Here is an 18,069-nt window from a genome sequence, read left to right on the forward strand (position 1 = left end):
CAATTAAATTTACATATAAATGTATAAAAGAAAAATATTCATAAAAAAAGAAAAGTAAATTACATACAATGTTTGCATCATAAGTCCTATCATGAACAATTCTGTCCGATGTTTAGAACAAAGATTTCAATAGAAAAGGTTGTAGTACCAGGTGTATTGCCAGTGTTGTCCACATCATCAATAGTGGCTCCCCATTTGTGAAGCAGCTGCAGGCAGCCAAGTCTCCCATGGTATGCAGCACAGTGGATAGGCATCCAGCCATTCTTATCTGTGGCATTTATTTGCTATAACATATATTATGTGCATGTAAATATTTAAATGAAAAATGCACATATTATGCACACTAAGCAATGCAAAGTATGGTACTTTGTCAAAGAGGTAAATACAGTAAAAAGTAATAGCGTGAGTTAAAATTAATGAGGTAAATACTATGAAAACCCTCAGTCCCAAATACAATCACTGTAAGGATTGAAAAGAAATAATGTGAATTATGCAGTGGGAGGACATATTTGCAACAATGGACTCACAGAACCTTGTGAACCAAATCAAATCAACATCTAATGCATAGAGTATACCCATTATATTTCAAATTACAATAAATGTATAAACTATATGTCAAAAAATGGCCTTGACCTTACTAATATTACACCATAGTTGGTATGTTTATTAATGTTTCTTCACCAGAATTTGATTCTAGAAAAATTCAATTTCATCTCTTTCTCATTTGATATAAATTCTGAAATGAACATTTCCTTCTGCAACTAATTTGTTAGTTATGTCAAACTCTTTCAAACAAAGTAGATATGGGACAACAAAATTAAGACAAGCTGGTATAATTATGTGCCATATTTTAACAAAAACATACAGAGGCAAAACATAATTAGCATATTGTTCACAGGGTAAACACACGGGTAATCAATAAAATTTAACAGAGGTCAGTTCACATTGACACAGGTTAATATGCATGTAAGCTTATACTTGTTTGGGTAGTATTTCCTGTCAAACTGGTATAAATAATTTTGTCTTAGTCTGTTTGTCTAAAACTTCTGACCAAGGGGTATAATTTTCAACTGAGGGTAGTTTTGTGGTTATTATATGAAGTATCAAATGTATATTTGTGCACACAAATTTCACAACCATTTGAACAAATGCACACATTTACACAAAAAGCCCATCACAAAGTCACATCTTACAAATTCAGTGCTCCATCTAGATAGCAATAGAGCGGTGCACCCTCTACCATGACCCTAATGCTTATCCTCTATCTTCAGGGCCCTCACCATTAACCCCCTCTATCTTCTCTGCATTCCCCTCTACATCTCTATGATACCATCTTAAAAATGTTTTTCAAAAATTCATATTTAATGCTTGCAACAGATATTTGGTTGTGTCTGGTTTTACAAGGACATGAGATGCCATCGTAAAGATCATCACAGATGTGTGTGTGTGTGTGTGTGCATGAGTTCATGCATGCATATATGCATTACATGTATGTGTATATGTTTATATGTATATGTGTATATTGACATGTGTGTATGTTAACATGCACATGTGTATGCTTACATGTATGTGCATATGTTTACATGTATGTGTGTATGTCTACATATGTGTACATGTATGTGTGTATGTTTACATGTGTGTATTTTTACATGTATGTGCATATGCTTATGTGTATGTGTATGTTTATGTTTGTGTGTATGTTTACATGTATGTGTGTATGTTTGTGTATGTTTATATGTATGTGTGCATGTTTACATATATGTGTGCATGTTTACATGTGTATGTATATATGTATGTGTGTATGTTTATATGTATGTGTATGCTTACATGTATGTGTGTATGTTTATATGTGTGTATGTTTATATGTATGTGTGTATGTTTATATGTATGTGTGTATGTTTATATATGTGTATGTTTACATGTATGTGTGTATTTTTACATGTGTGTATTTTTACATGTGCATATGCCTAAATGTATGTGTGTATGTTTATATCTATGTGTGTATGTTTATATGTATATGTGTATGTTTATATGTATGTGTGTATGATTATATGTACATATGTGTTTATATGTATGTGTATGTTTACATATATGTGTATGTTTATATGTATGTGTATATGTTTACATGTATGTGTGTATGTTTACATGTATGTGTGTATGTTTATATATATGTGTGTATGTTTACATGTATGTGTGTATGTTATATGTATGTGTATAGGACCTTAAAATATAATACTGGCCAGATTGATCCTAATTAAAAGATAAATTCTAAATAATGGAAAGGTAAATAAAAAATTTAAACATTTGGAAGACTACCATTCCAAATAAATGTGAACATGTGATAAAACAAACAGCAAATAAAAGGCCAAGATATCAAAACTCTGAAATAGGAATATAAACTTGAAGATTAAGAGTAAAATTAAAAAATTCAGCCTGTAATTCATCTGCTTACAAAAGAGTGCCTTTTGTTCCACCAAAAGGGCCCATGGTAACAAAAAGTGCCTTTTTTCCCTATAAAGTACCCGTGCAATAACAAAAGGTACCTATGTCATAAATTATGTCCCTCTTGCTATCCTATCTGTTAGAAATTTCTAGCTGGAACACTGAAATTGTCCCTACCTTCACTTGTTGACAATAATTATGAAAATTAGACTGCAAACAATGTTCTTAAAAACTAGAACATGCAATTAATCTTTGGTTATATTTTAATTTTCCAAACCATTAATCATTTCTACAAAGTTTAGTATCCTCTTAGTTAGACAACAAACCCAGCCTGTAATCCTGAAGAAATTCATTATGTGGAATGATCCAGTAAATTTTCCACTTATTGGATGTTGTCACATACTTTGTGATGTTAAGTACATACAGGTTCCAGACTATTACAATGCAGCAGCACTTAAAATTACTTCATTTCAAATTATTTACTTTATTAGAACATCATTTTACTTTGAACATATTTGTATTGTAATTTTGTGAAAAGCAACTTAAATACAATTTATTATTCAATCAATGGGGCCAATAATAAAATAAATACAGTGCATGTAATTCTGGCGGGTTGGGAGTGGGGAGGGGCCTACATTATGGAGCGTGATGCATCCTGCTCAATATTTTCAAAATGTTAACTTTCATTCAATTAGCCAGATCATTTTCCATAATTCTATTGACTTCTTTAAGGTTCAGAACATTTCATAAATAATACAGAGAGGAGACAATTCCGTACCTCTCTTGAAATCATCTATCTATAAGTCTATAATATGCCAATTAACTAAAATCTTATCTCCCTTATTTAACTTTATTTACTGGATTACCACTTTAATGCAGCAAGGTCAGATAGGATGGCTTAATGCTCTGAAATCAATTAAAATTAAATTTGTTAATCAGGCATTTGTTTTTGCCAAGAGAAAGATGATAGAAAATTTGGAGGAAACAATTTACTGTGTTAGGCTGAACCCTCACCCTTAAAAATGTTATTACTGGAATCAAACTAAGGCCAAATTGGTACAAAGCAAGAACTTTTGTTATTCTATATACTAGACCCTCTATTTGAAAATTTATAACATATTAATCTTACAATAATATAATATACTGAGTGTTTATTCAATAATATTCTTGAATCTCAGTAGTTATATTTGTATGATTGACTTGAGAATGATTCACATGCAGCCAATACCTAAACAAGTAAACACTCACATCAAATATACGACCCATACAACTAACTATATATGAATCAAGGCATCATACTTACTGCAGTGCCATCCTCACTTCTGAATCCCTGAACATCAAGGTAAAGTAGAAACTATACTTCATTGTGTGTGTGTGTGTGTGTATGTGTGTGTGTCCACAGCTACATTTACAACTCCATCACTATGGAATCTGGTAACTTTCTTATCGCTATCAGACTCGAGTTATAAAGAGCAACATATTAGACTTATAAGAAGGTATGAATGAATCAACCTGAAGATTACTAGAATATAGTAAAGATGGGGAAAATAAATCATGCAATATTTTACACAGAAGGCGAAAAACTGACTTGGTAACATATATACCCCCCTCCAATTCCAATCATATTTCAGTTACAAAACAATACAGTACAGGAAATGCAGGGATAGAAAACTTGTTAAAATAGAGACCTAGCACACAAGATTCCCTTGAAGGGACTGATGTTCTACTGGCCAAATAGAGTTTTCTAGGAATTCAAGATAAGACCATTTGTTCCTTTTAGCTGCTGAGTGTTGTAGCTGATATTATCCAGAGATAACACAATTTTGTGTTTAGTACATTCGATGTCAGATTAGCACAAATTTATTTTGACTAAATATACATCAAAAGAAGTCTTTCAGTAAAATCCCCTTGTTGACATGACCACCCATTCTGGAACAATAGTGATAATACAGTTTCCAAGCTGGCTGCTGTGGCAGTCATAGTTGACATTAGATTGACATCTTTTTCATTTAAAATCAACAAGACATAAAAAATCTTAAAGTGAAAACCATATGTAGATATGACCATTAAAATTCTGAGGAATGACAATAATGAAATTTTCAATATGGTCATTATGGCAGCCATACTGGATGTCAAAGTGGCATCATTTTCATTTAGGACCAATTATCAATTAATAGAAGTCTTCTGGTGAAAAGCCCAAGTCATTTGAATTCTGCTCTGGAGGAGTAATAATAATACTAATATTTTCAAGACAGCTGATGTGGTAGCTGTATTGGATATCCAATTGGCACTGTTTTCATTTGGACTAAGTAGACTTCATTAGAATTCCTTATGTGAATCCCTTTGCTCATATGACTATCCATTCAGGATGAGTTGTGATTATAAGGTTTTCAACCTGGCTTCTGTGGCAGCTATAGTGGAGATCAGATTGGCACCATTTTCATTTAGAACCAACTAGGCATCATTTTAGTTAAAACACTATGACGATATGACAATCCAATCATATTTTCAAGATGGCCAATGTGGCAGCCATATTAAAAGTCTGAGCTGTGTGCATCACACGCTTTTAGGACCAACTAGACCATGGGATGAATGTGGATGAAAAGTCACATGGCAATGCACCAGGTAGTGTACGAGAGGGAGTAAAAACAAACTTGTGCTAACAGATAGACCCATGATGAATACCATCTCATCCTATAGGATCCTCTATGACCAGCAGAGCTGAAACTGTCATTACAGGGTACATGAACAGAATTCCGACAAGAAAAGTAAAGGAGTATTGGGGTACTAACTTGAGACATTACAAAGAAAAGGAACAGCATATCATCTGGTCTTCTGACAAAAGTGCCATTAAGATTAAGGAAAACCATAAGATTTACAATAAATTCTAATATCATGTGAAAATTCTCGATCAATTATTTAATCAATTCCATGTACTAATTCAAAGATTAAAATTTGTTTTTAAAAAAATACTCCAGAAATGTATCAACATTCTAATCACATGTGTCTAAATGTAACATTCTACTCTTGAAATGTGTACAAAAATACAGAACTCTACTCATACATTGTAAATATAGAATTGTACTCATACACTGTAAATACAATGTAATAAATTGTACTCATACTGTAAATACAGAATTGTACTCATATGCTATAATATAGAATTGTACTCATATACTGTAATATAGAATTGTACTCATATACTGTAACACAGAATTGTACTCATATGCTGTAATATAGAATTGTACCCATACACTGTAAATACAGAATTGTACTCATATACTGTAATATAGAATTGTACTCATATACTGTAATACAGAATTGTACTCATATGCTGTAATATAGAATTGTACTCATACACTGTAATATAAAATTCTACTCATACACTGTAAAAATAGAATTGTGCTCATACACTGTAACTATAGCATTCTACTCACAAACTGAACACTTGTAGCATTATATTCATGAAATATGTACAAATTTAACATTCTACTCTTGAAATGTGTACAAAACTATAGCATTCAACTCAGACTGTAAATACAGAATTCTGCTCATACACTGTGTACACTTGTGCCATTATATTCATGAAATGTGTAGAATAGTAACATTTCTCTTGTAAGATTTGTAGCAATGTCTCTCATGAAATAACAAAAAATACTGATTATATTGCAGAATAGTGAAAGATGCTGCCGCACATTCCTTTTTGAATGAATCTAATATTAAAAATAAAAATGGATTTATAAAATATCTCAATATAATATACTGATATACTGGTCATATTAACATTGTTTATATATGGAATGTTTGCATCATGTACTTGATATGTTTACTAACTGAATAATTACAAATATTTTGTGTTGAAACACAAAGTCTCCTGTATCTTGTATGGATAATTAGTACACAAGAGTAATCTGGTTTATTAAAATAAAACATCAATGATGTCATGTAATACTGAATATCAATGACATCCTGAGATGTTGAAAATCAATGATGTCATGTGATGTTGGATATCAATGATGTCATGTGATGTTGGATATCAATGATGTCATGTGATGTTGGATATCAATGATGTCATGTGATGTTGAATATCAATGATATCATGTAAAGTTGAATCATGATGTAACATGATGCTGAATATCAATGACATCAAGAATGTTGAGTAGCAATAATGTCACGTGATGTTGAATATCAATGATGTCATGTAATGCTGAATAATAATTAATATTATTAATGTAACGTCATTTAGAATATCAATGGTGTTACATGATACTGAATATCAATTATGTAACATGATGTTGAATATTAATGATGTTACATGACGTTGAATATCAATGATGGCATGTGACAAAATCTATATTGACCATGCAGTGTCCTTGCTATACTTACAATTCCTGCTCGTAAGATTGTACTCATGGTGAAGGAGTTTCCATGACCTGCAGCAAGGTGGGCAGGAGTGCTGCCCCTGCAATCCTTGGCTGATAAACTAACTCCATTATTCACCAAAGCCTGAAATGGACAAAGAATTTCAGGATTACAAAAATGTAAATGTTATATTCAAATTCATATTAGCCACCATATGAAATTAAGGACAACATCTGCATATATGCCAAGTTCAGAAAATTCCATTTGTACATAAATCAGTACATATTTACCTCTTTATCAAAACACTTGTTTTTCAATGCCAATTACTGATGGGTCCCTGGATGTTGGTACAGAGTTTGACTAAATTTATTAATGGTTTAAAATATAGATTTTTTAAGATAACTGGTAACTGTACCAGGCCATAATTTTACCAATATAAGTATGAAAGCTACTTCAAGTCTTTAGAAAGTTGATTGGTCAATTTTAAGTCAGACTTAAATTTCAGCCAATCAGATCACTGGATTCTAAATTTAAATTTAAAAATCAATACTTTGGTTCTTTTGATGAAATATAGGTATAGTCCCATTACCTTGGGTGGCAATATACAACACATCAGATGGAAGCCAAAATTTAATAAGTCCATTGCTAAAAGAATGAATTCTACATGAAAATATGTTATGTCACGAAAGTGGGTCCAATCTGTAGTGGAACTGGGGTTGGTTTATTGCCCATAAGGACCCCATGCCTTTTTCATGTAGGTTACAGCAGCTTAGAAGTGCATGTAAACAAAGTAGTGTTACAATACTTTACATTAGATATTGGACCGCATGCAATCTCCAACTACACAATTATGAAATAAAATATGTTTCGACTAAACAAACATATAACTGTAAACTCAGACAATTTCTACAGAACAAATTTATGTCATAAAAATAGGCTCAATAATGTCAAGTTAAATAAGGATAAATAATACCATATAAATTTCACTTGAAGGGAATATAGTGATATTGTTGCCATATCAATATTTCATCATCAGATTCACAGCAATAACATCAGGCAAAAAAAAGATCAGAAATATTGGAAAGATTTAAGATAAGCCCTACTTCTATTCCCATGTAAATCCATTTCCAATTCCCACCAATACAGAACACTAATACAGAATATCATGTTTACCATATTTAGCCGTGTCCTCAGCATTAGTACATTCAATTAATATATATTTGTTGGATATAAATGGCAACAGTTCAGTAAAAAAAATAAAGGAATTTTCTTTCAACTTAACTTTGACCTTCACTTGGTCAAGCTTGTGTCTACAATGAGTTGCTAAAGTTAGCACCAAATTTCACAGGGAAAAACTAAACAAGTGTCAACTGAACATGAATGAGTGAGAAGCAGCCACTGCCCCACCTCCTGGTGAGTACAATGCAAAAATTATCTGGTTGAATGAGAGTAGGATATATCAAGGGTAACACTATATACAGTGTCCACATTCTTGGATGGAAAATGTATTGCAGAACAAAAATGAAAGCAGAACAAATGACCTCTCTAACAACAAATGGACACTGCATTATATGAATAATCTGTATCAATACTTCTTATATTTCCTGCTACATTAGGGACATAACAAAAATGGAAAAATAAACTGGTATACCTGCATGCATGCATCTTGTCCTCGTATGGCTGCTATGTGAGCTGGGGTCCATCCTCGTGGTGTTGTCACTGTGGTATCAGCTCCATGCCAAATTAACCAATGCAAACACTGAAAAAGTCAGATTTTGATCTAACATGGGAAGAAAAAAATGAAAATGAAACATTTTCTTCTTATCATAAACTGAAAAAATTAATATTTCCTTTCAAAAATTGTACAACTGAGGTTTCAAACAAAAACATTTTATTCATTGTTTGATTGTTTCAATTTATTCATGCCTGAGTAGGTATATAAACAGTTATAGAAGGCATTTTTTTAAAATATAGTTTCTAAGTTATAAGTAAAGAGCTACAAGATTCTGATGTCTCATTCAAGCCCCTATCTGACATGTATTGACACATTAGTCCATGATTATTCATACCAATACATGTAATCAAATATGAAAGACTTAAAATCTTTACCATTGCCACTTCCTGGTGATGGATCACATGTTGAAAGCTGATTTGTATAATAAACACACACAAGTGCAGGATTACATAATCTCTGCTTTACCACAAAAGAGGCACACAGATAAAAAGTACCTGGCAGATGTTACCATACAGGAGAGTTTTTCATCCTGGTATAAACACGTCTTAAATCTTACCCATTAATTTGTTGATATTAGATGTAATTATGTGGACCTTTTTTTTAAATTCATTTTAATGAAACAACTTAGTTGCCTGAAAATGTTTACAAAATCAACAATTGAATATCCATGTGCATGTCATTGACCAGTTCCAATGAAATTATGTATTTCAACATCTTTGGCTGACTGTTTAATTGGATTTTTATGTTAATTTCTTTTCATAAAGTATGTATCCATGATTTTCATATTATGTGTGGCTTTTCTAGGAAATAAACAGAAGCTGACATGAACTGGTTATAGCATACATTATATAATATCAGGTTCATTCATTAAGAATGCTGATACAAAATTTCTTTAAACTAAAGTGTTTGTCTTTATACTGCATGTTCATAAACCAAAGTCTATGATAAGTAAAATTTTGCTTTTTTAAAAGAAAACGTTTCATGTTTCTAAGCCACTGCATAGTTTCTTAGTCATTGTACAAAACATCCTATTCATATGTCCAGGCAGTACATTGGGTTCCATGATTGGTATTTTAACCATGTTTATATGTGTAACAACATGAAAAAAACTGGATCAACACAATTCTAGTCAGATTTTATGGAAATTGTCATATATATTAAAGAAAGACACGCTTATAAACTGATTCCTAATGTTGTAGGTGAAGGACATACAGAAAGTGAAACAATCGCAAGTTGAGCACAGCAGTCAAACTAGGCTGGTCTGGGCAGGCATTGAACCTATGATGCTAGGATTATAAGTACAATGCTCTACCAACTGATCTACAATGGTATCCATAGATATAAATGGTCAAAATGTAATTCAGTTACATAGTTTTCCATAATAATTAATATTGTACATTTTGATTTTCAAAACTAATCAGCTTAAAAAAACAGCAATTTCTTAAAAACTGTTTAAACTGCTCACTGTGCTCAACTTTAACTGATTTATTTTCAGTGATTTATTTAATTCTTTTCCAATTCCCATATACAAAAAAGCCAAGAACTTTATTGCCCCCAGATTTCTGGAGGCCTTAGAAAACATACCTCAAGGGCTCCAACATTGCAAGCTGTGTGAAGTGGTGTGAATTTATCCTTCTCATCTACTTCATTTATGCTGGCTCCATTTTTCACCATTTGCTCTAGCTGTTCCACATTTCCATGACGAACAGCATCATGGATACTGGTGTATTGCTGCTGGACTAAAATGAACAATACAATTTACACATCAAATGCCAAAATGTCAATGAACTGTGTGCTTGAAAAACACACTGATATGAAATATCTACACTGACAATCTGACAACCAAGTGTGCTAAAATTAATGAAACACCTACATAAGTCTTTTACTCTTGACAGGTATGATGTCACAGAACTACTATAATAATGGATGGCTGTTGGAGCTATAGATTGTTATTGGTGTCATACTTATGCATTTAAAAGCTCTACAACTGTATAACATTTCAAAGGTCAAAAATTGTATCACATTTCAAAGGTCTATTTCAAATGTCTACAATTGTATCATGCTTCAAAGGTCTAAAATTGTATCACATTTCAAAGGTATACAATTGTATCATATCTCAAAGGCCTACAGTTGTATCACATTTCAAAGGCCTACAACTGTATCACATTTCAAAGGTCTGCAAGGTGAAAATCAGTGTATGTAATATGTTAACTTTTCAGAAACAGGAAGTTGTTTTTAGTATGGATGATGCCTCTGAAGTAACTTCCACTGTGATAGAAAATGAGGATGCCCTCAAAATTTAGAGCTTTTATCTAATGAATAATGGAATATAGTCAGGATACAAAATCTTGCAATATCATAAAATAAATTCACAAATTACCAATCATATATATCATATATTAATGACATATTGGCCCTGAAATCAATTACCAAAGAGTCATACTTACAGAAACCTGTTTTCTTTTGTCCTGTGTTGTTTAAAAAAACAATTTCATAGAATTTCAGAATTAAAATGTATCAGTGGCACTCAGATTTGATCAACTGACATAATAAGTAAATGGCTTTACATGTTACAATTGTAGACCTTTGAAATAGACATATGATATGTGATACAACTGCAGACCCAAAACATGTGATACAGCTGTAGACCTTTGAAACAGACATATGATATGTGAGACAACTGCAGACCCAAAACATGTGATACAACTGTAGACTTTTGAAATGTGATACTATTGTAGACCTTTGAAATAGGTGTGTGTGTGTGTGTGTGTGAGATTTGGATTTTAAACATAACTTCTGTAAAAAATTTCCATCATTTCGCTATTATGTCTGCGGTGTGTCAGTTTATAGTGATGTTTAGCACTAGGGCATCATGGCCCAGACAGGTAGCATCATGGCCCTATCAGTCGCATTTTCCTGACACCAGGCCGACCAGACCTCATACCAGCCTCTCAATGCTGAGTGCCAAGTGAAGCAGCTGTTAGCACTACTTTCGTAGTATTTAGTATGACTTGGCCAGGATTTGAATCTGCAACCTCCCACATCCGAGGTGGATGCTCTAACAACTTAGGACACAGGAGAGGTCTTCTAAGTTTTGAACATTTTTGTATAAGACCCCATGAAAATATTGTCTGGCAAAGAATATTTAGTTTATTTTGAGAGTCAAATAATGACAAAAGAAGCCAAGTTTTATGCAAATGCACAAAATTCAGTCAATAATGACCTGTTACTTTAAATAATTATAGGTTACTGCATTTGTATGGGAAAATATGAACGAGTTTTAGGATGGAATACTGCATGAACTTGTTAGTGCAGTATATCCTACCGACAAAACGAGTTCATATTTTCCCATATAAATGCAGTAACCTTTTTATTATATGCTAATTTTTTAAAAATTCTACCTAAGGTTTAATTATATAAACAAAATACACTACAAGAAACAATGTAAATGAATGAATGCCATATTCCATACTAAATACACAAGCGCAGATTTGTCATTACACAATATCATTATTAATGCGCACATAACTCTGCCCAGATAAATTTGAACTTAGTCGCGCCCTTGACATAACTTTCAAAAGAAAATGGCGTGTCTAGTTAAAATTGAAATTTGCAGTCATATTGTAAATGAATGCGCATTGCAACAACTTTTCCATTTGATATGGAATGAATATATTTTGGACTGGATTCATCTGTGCAAATTATACATGAAATACATCGGATTGAAGCATATTTACATCTGCAAATGTGTTTCTGTTTCTGTCATTGAATGTTTGAAATCATAACTTGGGAAAATTATGAAGACTTTCAATTGCAATTATCAAAAAGATGCTATGGAATTTAATGCTTATTTCATTTTGAGTGCAGTAAGGAGGATGCAATTGCACTTATCATCGAAATTACAGCACAATTTCAAAATGTGTAATCCAGACTGAAAACCTATGACATGGCTCATGTAATTCAGATTTGCAGAATTAAGAAAAAACATTCTGAGGAAATTCAGGATGTAAACTGTAAGTATATTTTATTTTGCCATTCTTATCACCAGATAAAGAAGACAGTATATGCCTTGTCACTTGTATGTTATTTGTAAGGACCTAATCTTCCATCTTTTATATAATGTAGCTAGCCTAAATCCGTAACATTGAATCAACGCGGAATGTGTCAAAGTAGCTTGTTTTTTTTGCAGTCCAAGAAACATGTTTTAGGTCAGTCAGAAACAAATTTAAACAACCACAACGTAAAGAGCCTCTTATGCGAGTGTATATGATTTGTTTACAAATCAAAAGTGCGTCTGCGTCATTGTTTGTTTACAATAGAAAGTAGTTCCTTTATTCACGTGAATGCTATATGTGTATTTTCGTGCACGTTCAGTATCGCAGAATAGTGAATGATTCTGTCAATGTAAAGTTAACGGGGAAAAAAATGAGCATATAATAATGATGTGTTACTTTGGAAAGAAAACTAAGCCAGAAAGCATTTGTTTTTATTAAAACGCTAAAAGATAAGTGTACATTAAACTTAAAGCAAGACCTGGAATGGCAAATTCCATGGTACAGGTCATTTCAAGTTAGCCAGATATTAAAATAACAAAGTTTTCATGAATTACTTTACTTTAGCACATTATCAAACTTTAATTGCAATAAAGTAAGTGTCCAAAGAAAATACAAACTATAGTGCAGGCTACAATGTTAAGGTGGCAAAACTATTGAAACAAATAAAATTGTCTCAATGTTATAGTACTATTAGTGTATTATGCATTATTATTACTACTATTGCAACTCAGTTCAGTCTGGTTCAACTCAATATCTACTTCAGAAACTTCAAAACACAGCTGCTCGGATATTACTTAGAGTACCATGATCAAAGCACACCTCCCCACTGCTCTGTACCCTACACTGGTTATCCATTCAATCCAGAATCAAACACAAATTTTGTTCTCTGTGCTACATTTCACTGACGGACTCCAGTCCAACATACCTATCTGACCTCACCCATGTGTACACACCAGCAAGATACTTATGCTCCTCTTCTGACAATCATACACTCATTATTCCCACTGCAAAAATGAAGTCATATGAACAATGTTCTTTTGCATACCAGAACCCAGCAACGTGGAATGAACTGCCCTCTGAACTTAGACACAAAGATACAGTGATGCCATTCAAGAGTGCTCTTAAAACTCACTTATTTCGACTGCAAGAACAAACTTAAAAACCTAATAATGTTCCCTACCTTAAATATTTACAGCATGTTTTTTTATGTTTTCTTTTTTCATGGTGTTTGTTTTCTGTAATAATATCATTATATACGTTTTTTATGTTATAGGTGTTGTCTAATGTTGTAAAGCGCTTACAGCTTCAAAAGATTAGGCGCTATACAAAGTTCTCATTATTATTATTATTATTATTATTATCCTTTCTATCAATGGTTGCGTGTTCCTCAGATTTGGAGGCTAGAGGGCACAGTGTCCCGTGTCCATGGGATTCTCTGTGAACAATGATATAGACATACATAAAACAGTCTGAAACTATTTTACTTCTAGATGTTGAAAAGTACATCCTCGGAAATATGTGATCCTTAGAAACATGTAACTGAACGATACAAAATTGTGAACCGCGTTCTTTCAAAGGTTCCATCAGGCTATAAAATAAAAAAAAATAGTTCTGAATAAATCCTGTGAAGTGAAACTAGTTGTGTACATTACAGCTGGATACAAAACAAATTAATCAGTATACAAATTCACAACACTTCTTTGTATTTTTAAAAAGTATGAAATTATAAAAATTTACCTGGCATCTTGGTTGCCACAGTTGTGTTTACTTGCATCAATAGCTCCGCACTGAATGCAATTGGAGAATTGTCTTGGCGGGATGTTGTATATCTATTTAAATTTTCTGAGAAAGAAATTTATTGTAATTATTGTATACCTCAAATTAATATGCTTTAGAAAATGTAATTATCGTTAAGCTGCAAGTAGTTAATCGTAGTATACTGACTACAATACTCTTCTGCGCAAGCTCGAAAAGCAAGTGCGCAGATAATTGATCTTGCAATCCTAACGCTTTTGACATTTGAACTTAAGTTATATACTTCTATTTGATCCGCATCAAAATCGGTGTCGTGATAAAAATTGGTGGTTGATAAACACACGTGGTTTCTTCAAAGGTAAACATTCGTGTTTTTGACTTTATATTTTATTGATGTAAGGTCTATAAACCTTTATACTTGAACAGTTAGACAATAATAAATATCACCATGAAAAAAGGGGATAAAAATGCTAATGTTATATAGCTGATGTTCATCTAGCTGCGATGTCGTAACCTCAATGTGATAGGAATATTTGTTCTGGATGTTCATTATGACACTGAAGTCATTGCACCATGCCATGTATTTTGGCCACATGATTTGAAATTAGCAAATTAAAATCTATACATTACAATGAATTCTAAATGAATTAGGGACAACTGGGCCCATTTTAGACCTCAAAAAGAAAATTAGTCTGCAGCTTTTGTTTGTTCAGTTCAGCATCGCGAAAATATTCATGTCTGCAGCTATGTGAATTTTTACTTTGGCGTCTCGAATATGTAGATAAAAGCACAGAGAATTCTTCAGAGGTCTTTTGAGATGTTTTGCAGTTGATCCATTCCTGATTACAGCTTGCATATGTTTTACATTAGGAGAAGAAAAATGGAACAACCTATCTGGATTGGAAATACTGAGGGGTCAGGAATCTTAATTCCATTTGTAATGAGTCTATTTGGATAAAATTATAGCTTATTCCACACACAAATGACTAAGTGTTAAATGAAATTCAATGATGGATGCAAGTGGGAATTCCAGAAGCTGTACTCAGTTAAGAGGACATGAATATGCATCCCTGATTTTAAAATCTGTTTTGGTAGCAAGAATGACATTGCGTGTCATGCAGAAATCCCATCTGAAGAAAGCATATTAAAAGTTACAACAAAATCGTCATCACTGAAATCCATGTATGCAGATTCTGCATCAAATGAGGATAAAGATATTGGTAGCATATCATTTCAGATCTGATCAAAATAATGTCCCCCCACATGGAAATCACAAACATTCTTGCACAAGCAACAAAACTACTCACATTTTAACTCCAGCTTTGGGCCCTCACTGGGATAAGATAATCGGAGGCATGCCAGAATCAAAAGCTAGCCATGCTCTTTTAAAATCCTCGCCCTCTTGTCTTGAACAGGAGTCAAGCTATAATTGAATTTTAAGGACTTTTGGACAAAGCACGGAGAAGTGGCAGCAAAGCAAGAAATGCTACACACATACATATGTATGTGTGTGTGTGTGTATATATATATATATATATATATATATATATATAAACTTGCATTTAAAATACTGTAATCTAGTTACTTGTATCAGTTAAAATTAATAACACTGTATAGTATGTGCTGCTTTTTTTAATGTCATAGAGCCGAAATATATTGTATATGTCTCGCCATCTAAACATACACTTTCAAGCACAACACACACACACACACATATCTAGATAATTTTTATACATATACACATGTTTATGGTCATTAACCAGAACCCCCTATGAAACATTTAATAACTCTTGTTCAAGACATCACTCTCAAGACTGTGTTTCTACTTGCCCTCATCTCATCACTGTCAGGACTGTTTCTACTTGCCCTCATCTCGGCAGGATGACAAAGTCAGATTCATAACTTATTTATTGACACTTGCTGTCAGTTTCCTGTCAACTGGGAATTTTAGGCAAAAGTCAACATCCTTCCATAGATCCAATATCAGTAGAAATCTGTGTTGTGGATGATACAGATGACCCTTTATTTTAAGGCAAATGAAAAGGTAGGAAGCATCTTAATTCTTTTCCTGCCTCTTAAGGTCTCTGTAGACATTTCAGCCACCACTATTTCACGATGGATTGTCAACACAATCAAAAGAGCTTACCAGTATATTACTGATTGAGAACTTTCCTTTATGAAACTTAAAGTTCATGAGGTTCAAGCCAGGGCCTACCGTAACAGTATTCAAAGAAATTTTTTTTAGATGCAGGCCCCAGGTAGGTGACATAAATAAACTCACAAGCCCTGACAGAAATACCATGTGCCTGGACTCCAATTTCCACATACCCAAGATTTCTCCTTTTTCAATATTGTCACACAGCATTGCAATAGCTTTAATTTGAATATAAATTCAGTAAGGTTCAATGGGTTCAATGTGTCATCAGTGTTCATCGCTACACTGGTATGCTTCACATAGTAAAACTCTGTCAACCAAGAAATTTATTTTTGGGGGCTTTGCTGATAGCTAATTGCTTCTTGAATAGCTTCAGGAATGATTTACACATGAACACTATTCCGACATCTGAAATGACCATACTTTGCATTTTATATATGCAGTAAAATACGACTTCAAAGAAACGTTGCCGCTGTTCACAAACTTTTCACAAATAGAATACATTACAACAGTCCATTGACAGGATTGCAAATTTATGGTTTATTTAGGCAAATAAATAGTATCTGATTTGCTTTTTTCCTCCGTATTTTCACAAATACATGTCAAGTCAAAAACCAGTTTAGACCTTAAAGCGCATCACGCGAATTCAACAACATAGCTTTGTCCCATATGTTTCTGACCTACATAATTTGCATTTTAAAGTTAAATCTTTAATAAAGTAATACTTTGGCTTTGGTTTCAATGATTTGTATATTTTGTCTGAATATATTTGCCCAATGATTTAAGAAAACAGACAATCTAATAAACTGGTACATCCCAGATTTAGCGAAGTCCGCCATTATTTCCCGTAAGGCCTACTTGTTCACTTACAATTTCAAACTAATTTTATGACGAAATAATGTATAAGAGGAAGTTAATATACATCCAGATCACTGATTCTGATCTTAAAACACAAGTTTGTATGTTTTATCATCAAAGGATAGCATGCAGGAAATTGATAGTTGCTACCTTACTTGGAAAAGGGTTAATGGTCAATCAGCTAATAAAACATAATGCATGTGAATGGGCAAGAGTTTGTTTGTCAACATAATTGATATAAAAGCTAGGCCTAGCTACTGATGCCTTGGTGAATACATTTCGCTACAACACTAGAACTAACTGGGCTAAGGCGAGGGGCATTTAAAAAAAACTATGGTATGGTCAGTCAATGTACCTCTTAAATAATCACAGGGCAAATTCGTTTTCACTTTCCTAACAGAAGAAGGCGAAGTTTACATTTTTAGGCGACTTGTCACCCACTTATGAATGACATTTTGTCCAAGTCTCAACATGCCTTGATTCTGAGGTCACGTGCACTGCTTATTCCACTACATTTGGAAATGAACACAATAACAAAAGCTAAAGTTGTTTATTTGATGTACTTTTATAATGACCACATGTACATCTCTGGGTCTTTCTGCCTCTGAATTCAATCACTGTAAATATCTGCATCTTCCACACGGCTGCCCGTCAGAGCATTTGAACTTGCCGCTCAGCTATTGCATCATGTTCTTTTTAATGTATTC

The 18,069-nt window shown here is 33.0% G+C and overlaps 2 protein-coding genes across 3 annotated transcripts in view; one reads left to right on the forward strand and one right to left on the reverse strand.

Moving 5' to 3' along the window:
- Positions 1-14,489, reverse strand: part of LOC149799249 (ankyrin repeat domain-containing protein 42-like) — a 37,587-nt gene extending 23,098 nt beyond the window's left edge. The window contains exons 1-6 of one of the 2 annotated variants that reach the window (XM_089958529.1): positions 14,332-14,489; positions 10,124-10,278; positions 8,456-8,563; positions 6,829-6,948; positions 3,746-3,772; positions 149-284 (exon numbers count right to left, since the gene is read on the reverse strand). In XM_089958529.1, coding sequence (XP_089814655.1) covers positions 149-284; positions 3,746-3,772; positions 6,829-6,948; positions 8,456-8,563; positions 10,124-10,278; positions 14,332-14,368 — 583 coding nt within the window. In that variant the 5' untranslated portion in view covers positions 14,369-14,489. The remainder of the gene's footprint in view (positions 1-148; positions 285-3,745; positions 3,773-6,828; positions 6,949-8,455; positions 8,564-10,123; positions 10,279-14,331) is intronic. The other variant, XM_089958530.1, reaches the window with a different exon arrangement.
- Positions 14,490-14,582: 93 nt separating this feature from the next.
- The window catches only part of LOC149799250 (FMR1-interacting protein NUFIP1-like), a 47,746-nt gene continuing 44,259 nt past the window's right edge, over positions 14,583-18,069 (forward strand). Inside the window, exon 1 of the mRNA XM_089958531.1 lies at positions 14,583-14,707. The gene's annotated coding sequence lies outside the window, so the exon portion shown is untranslated. The remainder of the gene's footprint in view (positions 14,708-18,069) is intronic.

The sequence above is a fragment of the Sinohyriopsis cumingii genome, chromosome 5, assembly GCF_028554795.1.
Source record: "Sinohyriopsis cumingii isolate HCF-2022 chromosome 5, ASM2855479v2, whole genome shotgun sequence".
Classification (NCBI taxonomy): domain Eukaryota; kingdom Metazoa; phylum Mollusca; class Bivalvia; order Unionida; family Unionidae; genus Sinohyriopsis; species Sinohyriopsis cumingii.